The sequence below is a fragment of the Armigeres subalbatus genome, chromosome 1 (assembly GCF_024139115.2).
Source record: "Armigeres subalbatus isolate Guangzhou_Male chromosome 1, GZ_Asu_2, whole genome shotgun sequence".
Classification (NCBI taxonomy): domain Eukaryota; kingdom Metazoa; phylum Arthropoda; class Insecta; order Diptera; family Culicidae; genus Armigeres; species Armigeres subalbatus.
The window spans coordinates 21,147,907-21,167,259 of NC_085139.1; the positions used below are offsets into that span (position 1 = coordinate 21,147,907).

General features: G+C 37.7%; 1 protein-coding gene across 3 annotated transcripts in view; it reads right to left on the minus strand.

Moving 5' to 3' along the window:
- LOC134222632 (tyrosine-protein kinase Fer) overlaps nucleotides 1-19,353 on the minus strand; it is a 259,025-nt gene that overhangs the window by 50,698 nt on the left and 188,974 nt on the right. For all 3 annotated transcript variants that reach the window (XM_062701793.1, XM_062701796.1, XM_062701797.1), the window contains exon 4: nucleotides 2,175-2,268. In XM_062701793.1, the coding sequence (XP_062557777.1) occupies nucleotides 2,175-2,268 (94 nt within the window). The remainder of the gene's footprint in view (nucleotides 1-2,174; nucleotides 2,269-19,353) is intronic.

A 19,353-nucleotide genomic window follows, 5' to 3' on the forward strand; every position in this document is an offset into this window, starting at 1 on the left:
GCAAAACCAATAGCCAGACTTTTGTTTAATCAATTTCAAATTTTACGATGCAACTGATGTTATGCGTGAGTCATCAGTGTTGATTGTACGTTCTAGGTAGCTTTCGCTGCTAAAAATATAATGAACTTGTGAAATGCGAATCTAATGTTTTTTTTTAATCGATTAATGTTTACCTTTCTGTAATAGGCCCTTATCAAATGCTACACAAGATTTTTCATTTTCCACGTTTCCTACGTGAATTAAGGACAAAAGTGTGTGAAAACATGAACTGTCATGGAGCTGTCGCTTCTGTATTAGTTTATAATTTCATTTTTGAACATATCAAGAAAGGTCATTTCTCACTGGTAGGTGAATTTGCACCTGTAAAAATGTTCGAAAATCGATTGTTACTATGTTTTTGCATCATAAATGCAAAATCTATCGGAAAACGCCGAAATATAATTTTGGCCAGGATTTTGGTCAAGTTACCCCTTAGTGCAGCGCAAGCTATCATAATTGTAATTCTGCAATTAGCAGTACAACAGTTCTAAGCAATAAAATAAATAGCTCTCGGCATTTCGGTAATCCAGAAATGCTATATGATCGATAACACAATACGACAGACTTTCTATGTGTCCACTTAAACCAACATCCATACGACTATTGAAAGATTATCCAAATACCATGTGTTTGGATCTCGACGGGTTGCCTATTTTGCAAACGCCCACATAAATGACATGTTGAATTAATCCTAAAATTAAATTGAGGGAAATCGCGATTTTCGCGAGAGTGTAATTATAAATCCGCGATTTTCGCGACAATATTTGACGGGACCGCGATTTTCGCGACTGGAAGGGTAAATCCGCGTCAAATCCGCGAAATTCGCGAAAAACGCGAAAATCGCGAAATCCGCGACTGTTTTAACAGCCCTGAAAATGTCCCCAAATTGATTTAAAATACTTTTAGGAGCGAAATATTTTTTTGGGAAATGAGTGAAATGATTCATTTTAGCATGAAAAACTCAGACGTGATGCATTTCTTTAAATTCGCAAACCAGTTAGATCGCGCTGAAGCGCTCAATGATTGAGATTTATGAATGATTTTACCAACTCTGGTCACTAGACCACCAAGCTCGTTGTCACGAATTCCAAAGACAAGGAAAAATCATAAGCGACGAACCCCCCTCCATTTCGTGAACAAATAATCTTAAAATAAATACAAAATTCTTTAGAGATTTTTCAGCTCAGAATTTGTCTCAATCACTCAATCAATCAATCAATTATGACAGGCATAAGTGTAACGATGTTGTAAGGAATATTTTTTTGCATTTTTTTTTCTCAATGCAATGTCTGATCTGGCCAATTTTCAGTAGCAAACAATGGCACCGTCAACGGGGATGTCATTGGACCAAAATGTGGTATGCTCCAAGTAAATGTTACAAAGCTCTAGTAGTTAACATTGGAATCAAGTTTTAGTTAGTTTGGTACAAGCTTGAATGTTAAATTTACTGTGTGGGGTAAAAAATATAAATGAGCGAAATTCTTCAAAGTTATATGTTGTTCAAAATTGGCCCATTCTTACTCCTCACATGGGCTCTTACCAACTATGTAAGGCAAATCAACCAAAGCGCATATTATTGGGCTTGGCCCAATCTCACCCCTTTTCAGCGTGCATTGATCATTGCTACGAAAAACCAGAACTGCTATATAAAATATCTAAAAATTGGATAAAACAACAACAGATTATCGTAACATGATAACCAGGTATCCATCGATCTAAAAACTAGTTATGTAATAGATTTATGGGGCATTACTGACACTTTTTTAATACGGGTTCATTCGATCAATACTTTTACATTCAAATTCCAAGCATTATGGTACAAGCACAATTAGTTCTTGGAATTTGTTTTGTGATTTCCTAGACGTGAATTTTAATATAATTTCGAACCGTTTGAAGTTTTCATCATAATTCGTAACAGTTTCTATGATCTTAGGAGTGCAAACATTTTTCGTTTTTGGCCCAATATTACCCCCTAGGCCCAATGTCACCCCGAACGACGGTACTGGAAAAAGTGAAGTCTTTTGATATATAATACTATGGCTTGTCACGGACTTTCTTTTGGACGAAGTATCAATCACATTTTAAAATTCAGTATATCCCTAACCACGTGGAATAAATGACATTGCGATACTTACATTTGCTGATTTCCTCGAATCGCCCCCGCAGCATTTTGTAGTACTCCAGGTGCTTTTGATATTCGCCTTTCTTCCGGGCGACATCCTCTGTCATCTGAAAAAGCATTTGAGAGAGAAAAGGAACATTAAATTTAGAACAAGATGTACAATACTCAATCATTGTAGTAACATCAAACCACTAATCACGAAACGTCATGTGCTTAATTTCACCCTCATTTTCCAATTATGGCTACGTCAAGATAGAAGTGTTCAGTTCTCATCAAGACTGCGGTTCCGTAGAATATACATCGCTGGCAGTGCCTAATTTATGCAATACGCAGTCATTAAATGTCACATTCTGCGCATATCATGTTTGGAATTGAATTTCACATATATAACTAGCAATTTTGATACGAGCCAAGTCCAACAACAAAGGTTTGCCCAGCCAGCAGCATCGCGATGAGATGCTACGACGACGACGACGACTTTCATTAGTTTCATTAGTTATGTCAGTCGACGGGAGACAATGTTAATCCAATTATACCGCAGTTAGCCGGTCACATCGCCGAGCAAATATTGTTATACACGACGCCAAGTATTGCAAATCGAATAACAATGGAAGCGCGCCTCAACTCGAAGTGCGCACTTTTCCGAGGGTAATGTGGCAACACCGATGGGCAGGGCACACATGTGGGTACAGGTATTGTTCAACGGGACTAATTAACCTGTCTTCAGGTGGTGGTGGTGGTGTTGGCGAGAAAAGCAAGCAAAATAACAACCAAATTAGCGCGAACAATTGATAAGCACCCACCCCTTGGCGACTGACTGAAAAGTGGCTCTTTCATTTGGGTGCAATCTCAAGCATTATAAAGTGGCAAGAGGTTTAACCAGAAGCGAAGACGCGCATTGCTTAGAAAATCAATTTGAAATTACTTTGATCTAACAAGCATATGAATCTAAAAGATAGTTATTTATGCAACAAGTTGCAAAAGCAGTATTTCACAGCACGAGTTGTAAATTTATTCGACAAAGCTTGTCATGTCACCACTAGTAAATAATGTTTTACATTTAACTTGGTCGTATTTATGCACCATCTTTAATTCGTTTCAGCAAACAGATAAACAATGTGAAAGTATTTTCCCTAGAGCAGCATCGAAAATATGCATCATATCACTGAGACGGACGATGTTTACCCATCATGTTGATTAAAAGCGAAAACATGCAAAAATATTATCGACTGTTGCCTGCATCGAGCGCTTCTGCTGCTGCCGCTGGTTCGAAGGGTTGCTGCAACGTAGAAAATTTCGAGAATTCGCTCGAGCCGGGCGGCGGAGTGTTGCGTACGTTGAGAAGCTTATTCACTTCGTTGTCGACCTGCTACAGTAGTCAGTTCTCCATCGAAACAGGTCAATTAATGTGAACTTTCGCGGAGAGTTATAACAAGAAAAGTTAGCAACTGGTGCCATCGTGTGAGTTCGGGGTATTTACGTATGGTGAGAGATCTGGCTAGTTGGTACATTGCATTTTCTCTGGTTATTAGCTTGACGTTGTTGGCTCATGGTATGACGATATGTCATACTCGAAATAGACGATGAGCTATCTACACCGACGAGATTTGCATTACGTGATAATGGGCCAGCAGATTATGGCAAATGTGTCTATGGCTCAATGGATGAGAACTGGGTTGGGGTGATATGGTAACAAGCCTTGATTGCGATATTTATAAATTCATGGCCCGGGAAACTTGCGTGAGTTAAGCGTAGATGAACCCAATAAAGTAGTAACTTTGGCACTTAATACCGATGAAAGCAGGGAAACCGCGCATTCCATATTATCAAACTTGCATGCGTTATTTGATTATAACCATCTTTTAAATTTTTTCGGCTCTTCTTGTAACAGTTTCATTCTTTTCCTATACACCAATGGTTTGAATTATTTCTTTATGATTTTTTAACTGTGTTTTCAATATCTTTAGTTTATCTTCTTCTGTATATAACAAAGAGTTTGCATTTTGTTCAAAGCCATATAGCTCACGAACGGGTTGACTGATTCGAAAGATTTTTTCACTAATCCATTTGTCTCGGTATTTTCAATGTTTATACATACGAAGAGCTGGTCAATTTGACGGGGACAGTTGAAAAATTGTCAAAATGTAACGTTTTTGCTAATTCTGAAGAAAGCCGTCAAGCTCGAATTGAAATCGATTTAGAATGCGTCGCTGCAATCAACTGAACGATTGACAGTTTAATTGAAAAACAAAAACAAACCAAACGAGATCGGGCAGGTTCATCTAGTTAATAAAAATTTAATGTACCGAAATAACGGATTTCTCTGAATTTTTCTAGAGAAAATTCTTCTGAAGTACCTACAAAACGGGTCTGGGTCATTTGGCATAAAGTCATTTGGCATAACGCTATTTGGCATAAGGTCATTTGGCATAAAGGCCATTTGGCATAATTTTGAACTGTGAAAGCGAAAGGGATATGTAATGTTTAGCGTAGATTAAGTAGGTTCAGGTTGTTTTCTGATGAATTTAGACTGATGGTAGACATTTTCCGGAAGAATGAAATAACAAAACGACAGAATTGCTTCCGAGGGAGGGATCACATCCATCATTGACTTATTCCGGCCACATGCCTACTTTTAAAGTAGGGATTACATCCACCATTGCTTCAATCCGGGCATGCGCCTTAAGACCGGATCCACCATTGCCTACATCCAGGCAAGCGCCTAACTTTAAAAACTCAAGCAATACACTTGTCGTAGACGAGTTACTGAAACCAATCAAGTCACATATGAGTAACTGCAACCTGAATTGTGCTACCCGGGGAAGAGATCACATCTACCATTGATTTAATCCCGGTAAGCGCCTACTTATAAAGAAAGAATCATATCCACCATTTGCCATAATCCGGGCAGGGCCTACTTTCAAAGAAGGGATCACATCTACCATTACCACAATTCGGGCCACGCACCTACTTTTAAAGAAGGGATCACATCTACCATTGCTTCAATCCGGACAAGCGCCTACTTTTAAAGAACGAATCAAACTCTCCATTGCTATAATCCGTCCAAGCGCCTATTTTTAAAGAAAGGATCACATCCACCATTGACTCAATCCGGGTATGCGCCTTATTTTAAAGAAGGAATCACATCCACCATTTTCATGATCTGGGCAAGCGCCTACTTTTAAAGAAGGGATCTCATCCATCATTGCCTCAATCCGGGAAAGCGCCTTCTTTTAAAGAAGGAATCACATCCACCATTGTCATAATCCAGGCAAGCACCTACTTTTAAAGAAGGGATCACATCCTCCATTGTCATAATCCATGCAAGCGTTTACTTCTAAAGAAGGGATCGCATCCACCATGGCCTTAATCCGAGCATGCGCCCACTATTAAAGAAGGGATCACATTCTGCATTGCCACAAGACCCTTACTTTTGACGCTGGTCACAATTATTCCAAATGACCGTTATGCCAAATGGCCTTTATGCCAAATGACCTTATGCCAAATGGCGTTATGCCAAATGACTTTATGCCAAATGGCCCGCTCCCTACAAAACGAAATATTTCCAAATGAAATTCTTCTGAATTTCCAAAGAAATGCTTTCTTGTTTGTAATGTATTCTCAATATATTTTTATCATTTAGGGGGAAAGACGGCTTTGGCAGGTTTTGTTCTATTATTGGCAGTGGGGTTTTTGTCGACCAAATTTTATGAAATTTGGCTACAATATTCTTTGATATGCAAAGAATGTTTAGGCCAAATTTGAGCATAGTCCGTCATAAAAAAACCCTGCCAATAATAGAACAAAACCTGCCAAAGCCGTCATTCCCCCTACCTTTTGATAGGTACCTACTCAGTGAAATTAATTAATTAAATATGTACAGAATCCATGATTGAATCCTAACCATCCATCAATCTATTTATACGCCTTCATCCTGAACAACGCAGACCACGTGTCGAAAAATGTGGCGCAACGCGAAAATTGATTACACACGGTGAATTTGATATTGCACTCGCCCTCATCAGCTTCCTCGACTCGACTATAATCCATGACACTGTGCTCCATCTGCCTTGCAATGTAAATGAGTTTAAAATTTAATTATTGTGCTTTTGCTTATTCCCGGGCTCGGATACTAGAATTTCCGCGCGGTTATCAGTTTACTCGTATTTTCATACCCCACCCATCCAGACCGAAGGAAAAACTATCACTCCAATCTGTTACGTGATTTGCATGGATTTTTTGTGTTAATTTTTAAGTAAAAGGAAAACGGCTGAAACTTTTTTTTATTCGAAGTACCTTCCACAGCTCAGCACTAAATAGAAAGCATATCATACTGAAGGTGGCTGGCCTCGAACTTTGATTCGTCGATCATATTCTCGGATGGACCAACCTTGGCACAATAGAATTTATGATAGCCACATGATATACGAATGCAAAAACTAGCTTGCCCCAGGAACCTTGCTGATAATGTGTGGAAGTGCCAAGTGAATACTAATGAATTCGTTGATAAACAAGATAAGTAATTCCTTCCCCATTCACCTCTTAATTAATTCGATCTCTCCGAAGAAGAAAAGCGTCAGGTTTTCTACTCAGCCGTGTTGGCGGTGAATGAATGATAATTGAATAATTTTTCGGCAATGGCAAATAATAATTATTCTACCACACGGTGCAAACAAAAGGGGCACACTTTCCGCACGGGTAGGGCAGTTCAATACTCTGGCCTGGCCTGGCCACCGCACCGCCGCCGTCATGGTGATTCTTTTCACTCTCTCGTACTGAGGCGGGCGCGCATTCGCGAGCACCTGCTTGGCCCATCCGTTTGTGAGTGAACGTTCGCGAGCCGCGACAGCCCGACAAATTGAGATGTAGGGGAATGTTGTCACTGTTTTCTTGCTAGTTTCAATAATCAGTTCAATAGAAAGTATTTCACATTTACATTGCCATGGAAGATGCCTTTATGGCTTCAAAATTGAAAATCATAAAAATGCATCAAATAAAAACTGTTTCATTGATAGGAATTCTCCCCTTTTCAACTGTGAACCAAGCAACAGCAGAATTATTCACCGGCGGTTTCTTGGAAGCGTTTATTTCGTAGGTAGGAGCGACTACAACATGCATTCATGGTTATTGTGTGGAGATGAAAGATCAAATGATTGCATTTTGCTCTGCGTACTGCAGTTCACCCACATCCATTGCTTGTAATTATTATTGTGCAATTTTCAAATATGGGATAAATATAACTTGGTGCAATGTTTTGAACAATTTGCGCGCATAGAAGAACTGTTTAATTTTAGTTCAGTTTCAGTTAAGTTTCGGTTCAGATCTGTTTCAGTTCAGTTTCAATTCAGTTTTAGTTCAGTTCGGTTATGATTTGTATTGGATTGGGATTGAATTTGGATTGAATTTGGAATGGATTTGGTATGGAGTTGGATTGGATTTGGAACGGATTGAATTTGGATTGGATTTGGATAAGATTTGAATTGGATGTTGATCGGATTTGGACAGGATTTGGATTTTGAACGGATTTTGATTGGATTCGGGATGGATTTGGATTGGAATTGGAATGGATTTGAATTGGATTTGGATTGGATCTACAATGGAAGATATATCTTTGGGTTGTTGATTTTTTTTCGGTGAAAAACGACACACACAATTCCCGTTTTTTAATAACGTTTCGGCTTACTCCATTCAGCCATCATCAGATCTGCGAAAATGTTTTATTAATTACTTTTACTTGTCATAAGACGAGTTTGTACAATCCCATTGAATTCCAACACTTAATTGTATCTTGACAGATACGTATTTCGACCTCAACAGTAAGGCCGTCTTCAGTGTCTCGTACTTGACTCGACTGTCGATTTACCGTCACGTTATTGCCCAATCTGCAACGAGAATGCGGTGGTATAGACTCGGCCTACAACGCTAGTGTGCAAGTGTGCAAAATACGATCGTTGGACAGGCGAACGTCCACTCGGCAGCGACGATGACGCACATGGTGCAATACACACATAGGAGCTGATAGTGTTAGATCGAGTAAAAGGGGGGTTAATTATAAGACCACACTGCTGGGATGTGAACGTTTTTTTTCAATGTAAGTGGGTGGAAAATAAAATTGTATTTAACTAAAAGTAATTAATAAAACATTTTCGCAGATCTGATGATGGCTGAATGGAGTAAGCCGAAACGTTATTAAAAAACGGGAATTGTGTGTGTCGTTTTTCACCGAAAAAAATCAACAACCCAAAGATATAAAAATTCACGGTGACCAAAACTCTACTACAATGGAAAAGACTAAAATTGGATTTGGATTTTGATTGGATTTGGATCGGTCTTGAATTGGATATGGATTGGTATTGGTTTTCTGAATAAAATTTGGATTGGATTTGGAATGGTTTTAGAATGGATTGAATTTTTTTAAATATGGGTGTGGATTGGATTGATTTTAGAAAGGATTTGAATAAAATCTGAATTGGAATTAGATTGGATTTGGCTCAAATTTTGGATTGGATTTGGATGGAATTTGGATAGGATTTAAATTGTATTTGGATTAGATTGGGTTTGCATTTTGATTGGATTCTGATTGGATTTGAATTGGAATTGGAATGGATTTGGATTGAGTTTGGATTTTGATTGGATATGGATTAAATTTTGATCGGATTTGAATTGGATATTGATTGGATTTGGTTTGAATTAGATTTGGTTTGGATTTGGATTGGATTTGGATTGGATTTGGATTGGACTTGGATTGGATTTGGATTGGATTTGGATTGGATTTGGATTGGATTTGGATTGGATTTGGATTGGATTTGGATTGGATTTGGATAGGATTTGGATTGAATTTTGATTTGATTTGAATTGGATTTGGATTGGATTTGGATTGGATTTGGATTGGATATGAATTGGATTTGGATTGGATTTGAATTGGATATGGGTTGGATTTGGATTTGACTTGGATTGGATTTTGATTGGATTTGGATTGGATTTGGTTTGGATTTGGATTGGATTTGGATTGGATTTGGATTGGATTTGGATTAGATTTGCATTGGATTTGGATTGAATTTGGATTGGATGTGAATTGGATTTGGATTGGAATTGGACAGGTTTTGGATTGAATTTGGATTGGATATGGGTTGGATTTGGATTGGACTTGGATTGGATTTTGATTGGATTTGGATTGGATTAGGATTGGATTTGGATTGGATTTGGATTGGATTTGGATTGGATTTGGATTGGATTTGGATTGGATTTGGATTGGATTTGAATTGGATTTGAATTGGATTTGTATTAGATTTGGATTTGATTTGGATTGGATTTGGATCGGATTTCGATTGGATTTGGATTGGATTTGGATTGGATTGGGATTGGATTTGGATTGGATTTGGATTGGATTTGGATTGGATTTGGATTGGATTTGGATTGGATTTGGATTGGATTTGGATTGGATTTGGATTGGATTTGGATTGAATTTGGGTTGGATTTGGGTTGGATTTGGATTGGACTTTGATTGAATTTTGTTCGGATTTTGATTGGAATTGGATTGGATTTGGATTGGATTTTGATTGGATTTGGATGAGATTTAGATTGGATTTGGATTGAATTTGAATTGGATTTGGATTGGATTTGGATTGGATTTGGATTGGATTTGGATTGGATTTGAATTGGATTTGGATTGGATTTGGATTGGTTTGGATTGGATTGACTGGATTTGGACTGGTTTGGACTGGATTTGGATTGGTTTGGATCGATTAGATTTGGATTGGACTGGATTGGTTTGGTTGGTTTGACTGACTTGGATTGGTTTGGACTGACTGGTTTGGTTGAATTTGGGTTGAATTTGGACTGGTTTGGATTGGTTTGGATTTGATTGGACTTGGTTGAACTGGTTTGGACTTTGTTTGGATTGGTTTGGATTGGTTGGATTGAATTTCAATTGGTTTGGATTGGTTGGATTGAACCTGAACTGGTTTGGATTGGTTTGGGGTTGGTTGGATTGGTTTGGATAGAAACTGGACTGAAACTGCACTTGGATTGGATTTGATTGGTTTGGACTGGATTTGGGTTGGTTGGGTTGGATTTGGATTGGTTTGGATTGGTTTGGACTGGATTTGATTGATTGGATTTTGACTTTGATTGGTTTGGATTGGTTTGGACTGGTTTGGTTGGTTTGGATTGGTTTGGATTGGATCTGGATTTTGATTGTTGACTGGATTGGTTTGACTGGTTTGGATTGGTTTGGTTGGTTTGGATTGGTTTGACTGGTTTGACTTGGTTTGGATTGGTTTGGACTGGTTGGATTGGTTTGATTTGGATTGGGTTTGGATTGGATTTGACTGGTTGGATTGGTTTGGATTGGTTTGGTTGGTTTGGTTGGTTTGGATTGGTTTGGTTGGTTTGGATTGGTTTGGTTGGTTTGGATTGGTTTGGTTGGTTGAATTGGTTTGGTTGGTTTGGATTGAATTTGGATTGGTTTGGATTGGTTTGGATTGGTTTGGATTGGTTTGGTTGGTTTGGTTTGATTTTGATTGGTTTGGATTGGTTTGGATTAGATTTGGATTGGTTGGATTGGTTTGGTTTGGTTTGGATTGGATTTGGATTGGATTTGGGTTTGGATTTGATTTGGATTGGATTTGGATTGGTTTGGATTGAATTTGGATTGGTTTGGATGGGTTTGGATTGGTTTGGATTGATTTGGATTGGTTTGGATTGGATTTGGATTGGATTTGGATTGGATTTGGATTGGATTTGGATTGGATTTGGATTGGATTTGGATTGGATTTGGATTGGATTTGGATTGGATTTGGATGGGATTTGGATTGAATTTGGATTTGGATTGGATTTGGATTGGACTGGATTTGGATTTGATTTGGATTGGATTTGGATTGGATTTGGGTTGGATTTGGATTGGTTTTGGATAGAAATTGGATTGAAATTGCATTTGGATTGGATTTGGATTGGATTTGGATTGGATTTGGATTGGATTTGGATTGGATTTGGATTGGATTTGGATTGGATTTGGATTGGATTTGGATTGGATTTGGATTGGATTTGGATTGGATTGAGATTGGATTTGGATTGGATTTGGATGGGATTTGGATTGGATTTGGGTTGGATTTGGATTGGTTTTGGATAGAAATTGGATTGGATTTGGATTGGATTTGGATTGGATTTGTATTGGACTTGGATTGGATTTGGATTGGATTTGGATTTGATTTGGATTTGGATTGGACTGGATTTGGATTGGATTTGGATTTTATTTGGATTGGATTTGGATTAAATTTCAATTGGATTTGGATTGGATTTGGACTGAATTTGAATTGGATTTGGATTGGATTTGGGTTGGATTTGGATTGGTTTTGGATAGAAATTGGATTGAAATTCCATTTGGATTGGATTTGGATTGGATTTGGATGGGATTTGGATTGGATTTGGATAGGATTTGGATTGGATTTGCATTGGATTTGGATTGAATTTGGATTGGATTTGGATTTGGATTGGATTTGGATTGGATTGGATTTGGATTGGATTTGGATTGGATTTGGATTGGATTTGGATTTGGATTGGATTTGGATTGGTTTGGATTGGACTGGTTTGGTTTGATTTGGATTGGTTTGGATTGGTTTGGATTGGTTTGGATTGGTTTGAATTGGATTTGGATTGGATTTGGATTGAATTTGGATTGGATTTGGATTGGATTTGGATTGAATTTGGATTGGATTTGGATTGGATTTGGATTGGATTTGGATTGGATTTGGATTTGATTTTGATTGGATTTGGATTAGATTTGGATTGGATTTGGATTTGGATTTGGATTGGAATAGGATTAGATTTGGATTTGGATTTGGATTTGATTTGAGTTGAATTTTGAATTGGATTTGGAATGGATTTGGATTGAATTTCAATTGGATTTGGATTGGATTTGGATTGGATTTGGATTAGATTTGGTTTGGATTTGGATTGGATTTGGATTGGATTTGGATTGGATTTGGATTGGATTTGGATTGGATTTGGATTGGATTTGGATTGGATTTGGATTGGATTTGGATTGGATTTTGATTGGATTTTGATTGGATTTTGATTGGATTTTGATTGGATTTGGATTGGATTTGGATTGGTTTGGATTGGTTTGGGATTTGGTTGGTTTGGGTTTGGATTGGTTTGGATTGGTTGGTTTGGATTGGGTTTGGATTGGTTTGGATTGGTTTGGATTGGTTTGGATTGGTTTGGATTGGTTGGATTGGTTTGGTTGGTTTGGTTTGGATTGGATTTGGTTTGGATTGGTTTGGATTGGTTGAATTGAATTTGAATTGAATTTGGATTGGATTTAGATTGGATTTGAACTGGATTTGAATTGGATTTAAATTGGAGTTGAATTGGATTTTGATTTAATTTTAACTGGATTTGGATTGGATTCGGATTGGATTTGATTTGAGTTGGATTTTGAATTGTATTTTGAATTGGATTTGGAATGGATTTGGATTGGTTTTGGATTGGATTTGGATTGGATTCGGATTGGATTTGGATTGGATTTGGATTGGATTTGGATTGGATTTGGATTGGATTTGGTTTGGATTTGGATTGGTTTGGATTGGTTTGGATTGGTTTGGATTGGTTTGGATTGGTTGGATTGGTTTGGATTGGTTTGGATTGGTTTGCATTGGTTGGATTGGTTTGGTTTGGATTGGTTTGGATTGGTTTGGATTGGTTGGATTGGTTTGGATGGGATTTGGATTGGTTGGATTGGATTGGTTTGGATTGGACTGGTTTGGATTTGATTTGGATTGGTTTGGGTTGGTTTGGATTGGTTTTGGATGGGGAATTGGATTGAAATTGCATTTGGTTGGTTTGGATTGGTTGGATGGGATTAGGGATTGGTTTGGATTGGTTTGGATTGGTTTGCATTGGTTTGGATTGGTTTGGATTAGATTTGGATTGGTTGGATTGGTTTGGATTGGTTGAGATTGGTTTGGATTGGTTTGGATGGGATTTGGATTGAATTTGGATGGGTTTGGATCGGTTTGGTTTGCATTGGTTTGCATTGGTTTGGATTGAATTTGGATTGGTTTGGATTGGTTTGGTTTTTATTTGGATTGGTTTGGATTGGATTGGTTTGGATTGGATTGGATTTGGATTGGATTTGGATTGGATTTGGATTGGATTTGGATTGGATTTGGATTGGATTTGCATTGGATTTGGATTGGATTTGGATTGGATTTAGATTGGATTTGGATTGGATTATGCTTGGATTTGGATTGGTTTTGGATAGAAATTGGATTTAAATTCCATTTGGATTGGATTTGGATTGGATTTGAATGGGATTTGGATTGGATTTGGATTGGATTTGGATTGGATTTGGATTGGATTTGGATTGGATTTGGATTGGATTTGGATTGAATTTGGATTGGATTTGGATTGGATTTGGATTGAATTTGGATTGGATTTGGATTGGATTTGGATTGGATTTGGATTGGATTTGGATTGGATTTGGATTTGATTTTGATTGGATTTGGATTAGATTTGGATTGGATTTGGATTGGATTTGGATTGGATTTGGATTGGATTTGGATTGGATTGAGATTGGATTTGGATTGGATTTGGATGGGATTTGGATTGAATTTGGATGGGATTTGGATCGGATTTGGATTTGCATTGGATTTGCATTGGATTTGGATTGAATTTGGATTGGATTTGGATTGGATTTGGATTGGATTTGGATTGGTTTTGGATAGAAATTGGATTTAAATTCCATTTGGATTGGATTTGGATTGGATTTGAATGGGATGTGGATTGGATTTGGATTGGATTTGGATTGGATTTGGATTGGATTTGGATTGGATTTGGATTGAATTTGGATTGGATTTGGATTGGATTTGGATTGAATTTGGATTGGATTTGGATTGGATTTGGATTTGGATTGGATTTGGATTGGATTTGGATTGGATTTGGATTTGATTTTGATTGGATTTGGATTGGATTTGGATTGGATTTGGATTGGATTTGGATTGGATTTGGATTGGATTTGGATTGGATTTGGATTTGATTTGGATTTGGATTGGACTGGATTTGGATTGGATTTGGATTTTATTTGGATTGGATTTGGATTAAATTTCAATTGGATTTGGATTGGATTTGGATTGAATTTGAATTGGATTTGGATTGGATTTGGGTTGGATTTGGATTGGTTTTGGATAGAAATTGGATTGAAATTCCATTTGGATTGGATTTGGATTGGATTTGGATTGGATTTGGATTGGATTTGGATTTGGATTGGATTTGGATTGAATTTGGATTGGATTTGGATTGGATTTGGATTTGGATTGGATTTGGATTGGATTTGGATTGGATTTGGATTGAATTTGAATTGGATTTGGATTGGATTTGGGTTGGATTTGGATTGGTTTTGGATAGAAATTGGATTGGAATTGGATTTGGATTGGATTTGGATTTGATTTTGATTGGATTTGGATTTGGATTAGATTTGGATTGGATTTGGATTTTATTTGGATTGGATTTGGATTGGATTTGGATTGGATTGGATTTGGAATGGATTGGATTTGGATTGGATTTGGATTTGGATTGGATTTGGATTGGATTTGGATTGGATTTGGATTGGATTTGGATTATTATTGGATTTGGAGTGGATTTGAATTGGATTTGGATTGGATTTAGATTGGATTTGGATTGGATTATGCTTGGATTTGGATTGGATTTGGATTAGATTGGATTTGGATTATAATTGGATTGGATTTGGATTCAGTTCATTTCCATTTTTGTTCCAGTTCAGATTCAAATCTGTTCCTTTTGAGCTAATTTTAAGTTCAATGTCTGTTTAGTTAAACTATGACGATAAAGTTTTGAAGCGGTTACAGTCATCTACAAACAAAGATGTAGGAAGATCACCGACGACGTGTTGTGAACGTTCAATTTATTTTGCGACAAACCTGACGCAAAGTTAATTTCGCGATCAACTCGTTGCCTGCCCTAGAGGCCGAAATAAATAAAGTGTGATCAAAGTGCGACTAACCATCATCTGTGATGCAAGTCGGTGACGTGTTCGTCAACGACGGCGCGACGGTGAAGGCGACGGCAAGAAGGATGTCAACGGTCGCGTCGCCTTGCGTTGCACCACACAGCCATGGCCTGATGAGTGAATGATTCAATGTCATGGCGAGAAGAGGCGAAGGAATGACAAGGTGATAAATCTTATGCTTGCTATGCTTTCACAGGAAAATGAGTAACTATTTATCCGCTTTCGCGATTATGCTCTCATACACCTGTGGATGGTGTGAAACTAGTTGAAACCGTTACATGTCATCGGCAGCGCGGATAATGACTAAACTTATTAGCATTGAATCGAATCAAGTTTTTCTCGAGATAAAACATGTTTGCATTGAACATCCTCGATTTCCACTGGTATCATTGCCGAAAGTTCATAAAATTTCCGGAAACTTTAGTAACTTTCCAATGTTTGACTCAATCAAATTTCATTAAATACAGTTATGCGGAAGGACAAAAAATATGTGGAATACGAGTCAGGCCAGGCAATAGACAAACACTAAAAATAGAACTGTGACACCCTTATATGCTAGGGGAGGAGGTTCGGTTGTGGGCACCCTTTTGTGTTTGGTCCATAACTTTGGCCCTGGTTGATCTTATGTCGACATTTGCATAGCAATCGAAAGCTAAACTTATAACCTTACTACTAGCAAAGAAATTAATATGATTTCATCGATTTAGAAAAAAATATTGACAATTTAGAAAATTTGACATTTTTGACATTTTCATTTCGTGGTTCGGTTGTGGGCACCCTTGAAAACTTAGCTAAAAATAAAGAAGCATGAATAAAAACCACCCAGATTTAAAGACAAGGAATACTTTATTCATTCTAAAAGCCAGGAGACGCTAAAAAACTCAAATCAATTCACCTAGCAGTGATGATGCCTCCCTCGGTGCATTAAGGAGGATGTTGAAAAAAATCACATAAGAAAGGTCTAAAATAGCACTTTAGGTAAATGGGTTTTAATTTTTCATTGATTTACGTTTTATTGGTATGCATCACAGTCAAAAAATCCTGATTAATCACCCTAGCGGCAATAGTGCCTTTCTCGTTCATTTCAAAAAATAATATTTTGGCCATAAATTTTGATCCCATAGTCCGATCTGACCAATTTTCAATAGGAAACAATGGGAAAGCATTCCCCTTCGAATGCAACTTGTTGCAAGCAAATCGGTCAACGCTTTGTTCCAAAAAGATTAAATTTACTGTGTAAATACGCATTAGAACTCACTTTTTGAATTAAATCCTTTAATTTATGACACTTTGAAAAAGGCCAAAAAAAACTTTCGTGTTGTTTTTCTTGTACTAAAAATTTATTTGTTTCTAGTTCAAAGTAGAGATGCCCATCCGGTTTGATATTGAGCACAAAACATCATGCTATTATAGCAAACAAATGACGGTTGTCACAATGACAGCATCTCTTATCTGTCAAAAGATACATAGGGGTGTCCATAACCGAACGGTGCCCACAACCGAACCTCCTCCCCTATAAAAAACAATGGAGAAAATTATTGTTTACGCCATTAAGAAACATTTCCTGGTTAGGACATTTTGGGTGTTTGGACAAGAATACTAAAGACATTTTTTTTCTGCAGTTATCTCTATTCCTACAGCATTTCATATTTGACTAGTCTAACCCACTTTCCTCTGGTTCATTTCGAAAGACATTCCACTGTGTGTTGTAATGAGCCAAGCAAGACTAGTAGAACATGGCAATTTAGAGCCTATTCTATTCAAGTATCACATCTAATACAGTGGCAATCTAGAGCATTCCCTCCTAAAATCGTCCCGCATCCCCAACGAAAGTCGAAACTTGGTCGAAAAACAAAATCCTAACTGCCAACCGAACCGGAGAAAATTCCGGAGCCGCTCGGCGATAACGATGACCTACCCCAAGCCCAAACCTGAAAGACTTGCCTGGCTGCTTTTGACTTTGCTAACTTTTGGTCGGTTTCCGTTTCTTCATGTCTGCTGGCGGTATCATCCCCAGTTCGACGCCACGATGCCAACCTACTCTGGTCTCCTTCTTAGCTGAAGGTTTCCAGTGCAGTATGTGTGCGGTGTGGTGACCGTCGCACCACCGCAACAGGACCATGAATCAAAACCGATTTTCCTCATTTGAAAGTTCAAACTGGTGCATTTGTGACCTAGTTGCGGCGGAATGTGAATCCGGAAAGTGAGTAGTGTTTTCCTCGGTTGTTTGTTTTCAGGTTCGGTGGAAAACAACGACAGTAGCGTTGAAAGTCGTTAGTCCAAAGATATTTTATAAAAACAAAGTTGTGTGATAATGGATGGAGAAGAAGTAACATCATCAAGTTTTGTCGGAATTATTTATCTGATACTCAATAACATTCTTTCTGGAATGTTTGTCAATTCTTCTAGAAAAATGTTAGTTCTTATATACTCATCATAAATATTCACTGCAGTGTTAATACACATCGTTACCATCTTCCTACGTCTCAATTAAAACTGCTAGTCAACTTGCATTTGGTGACAATCATTACGACAAATATTCCACTGCATCATTTTAATTAAAAACATCATAATTACCGATGCCTATCCTCGGAGTTTGCATCTATTACAAACTAATAAATAATCATTTGGCCAATCACCATACCCCGGAAGGTTCCCCAGTCCCGCATTTCCGTCGTCATCGTTTAGGTTCAAATTAAATATGCAGCCCTTCTATAAATATCTCCGAGAACGAGGCCCAGGTCTTTAGCGAACAGGTTGCATCTTGCATCCCACACGTGATGAGAGATCGATGTCTTGCAATTAGAGTTACCTGTCCGTCGTCGTCGTCGTCGTCGTCGTGGAGCTTTCAAGATGCTGCTCGGCACGCTTAATTGTGACTTCCACATAACAAACCCGTCGAACACCCATCGTAAGTAACATCGATCTGGCTCTGGTTACATCGGGATAGGGATGAAGCTATAATTAGGAGTTGCACGTCTTACCATCGCCGTCATCGCCCGGTGGATTTATCCTAGCTCGACGATTGTTGAAGCAAGCCAGATGGAAGCGCTTGCATCAGAGGCACAAGGTAATTCCCACGGTACACTGACCTTCGCTTCGATAAGTTTGCGTTTAGAAATAATCCGCGATGAAGACTTGCACAACCAGGAACAACATTGTAGCGATTCTTTGTAATGCTCTTCCATATGATACGATGCAATCGCCTGTATGTATTTTTATTCTAGTTTATGTTATTGAAAAAGTCTCATTTATTATATTCGTTTTATTTTATTTTACACGACCAAAAATTGAATTGAAATATCTTTTCTCACACTAGAGAAAATCTTATTTATTGTTCATAGCTGAAGAAAATCCTAATAAATAATGGGACTATATTTTTTTATGACAGCAAAAATAAAGCTCCATAAGGAATTACAAATTTTCCATAGCATGATCACGAAAACCTCTTATTAATCCACATAACGATTTTATTGCCTTTCTACACCAACCAATGGCAACTTTTAATTCAGTTCTGCAAAAGATCCTTCCAGAACCTGTACAGATTTTTGGCATATACAATTTCGGAAAATTTCAATACAACCATTGCACAGTATTCGATCAGCGATCAAAATTGAATAACTTTTAAACCGTGTATTTTGGATGTTTGGTGTCTTCTACAAAAATTTAAACATGAAAAGACGCATCCTTTGATGTAATGAGTTCGATGATTATTTCACCTAGAAGTGGGATGAAAATTTTCTTTTCGTCTATAACATAAATAGAGAATTGCAGGGCTGTTACAAACTGAGCAAATTTCAATCCTAATAAAATTAAATCCGCGACTGCAAAAGCAAAACCACGACCACCATTAACAATGGCCAAATTACTTAAAAACACATTTTAATGCGAAACTTCGATACATTTACTTTTAATCTATCGACATTAGCGACATATTGAACAATAGAAAAATAAAATAAGTTCCATTGAGAATACTATCGGTAAGTCCTCTAGAAAATTTCTTGAGGGGATTTTTTCGAAATTAGGAAGAATTTCATCAGATATTTCCTCAGAGATTTCTTCGAAAAATTGTCTGAACAAAAGCTCTGCAGGAATTACTTCAAAAGTTCCCTTATTCATACCATACGTTATTTCTTATTGAATTCTTTATAAAATTGCTGCAGGA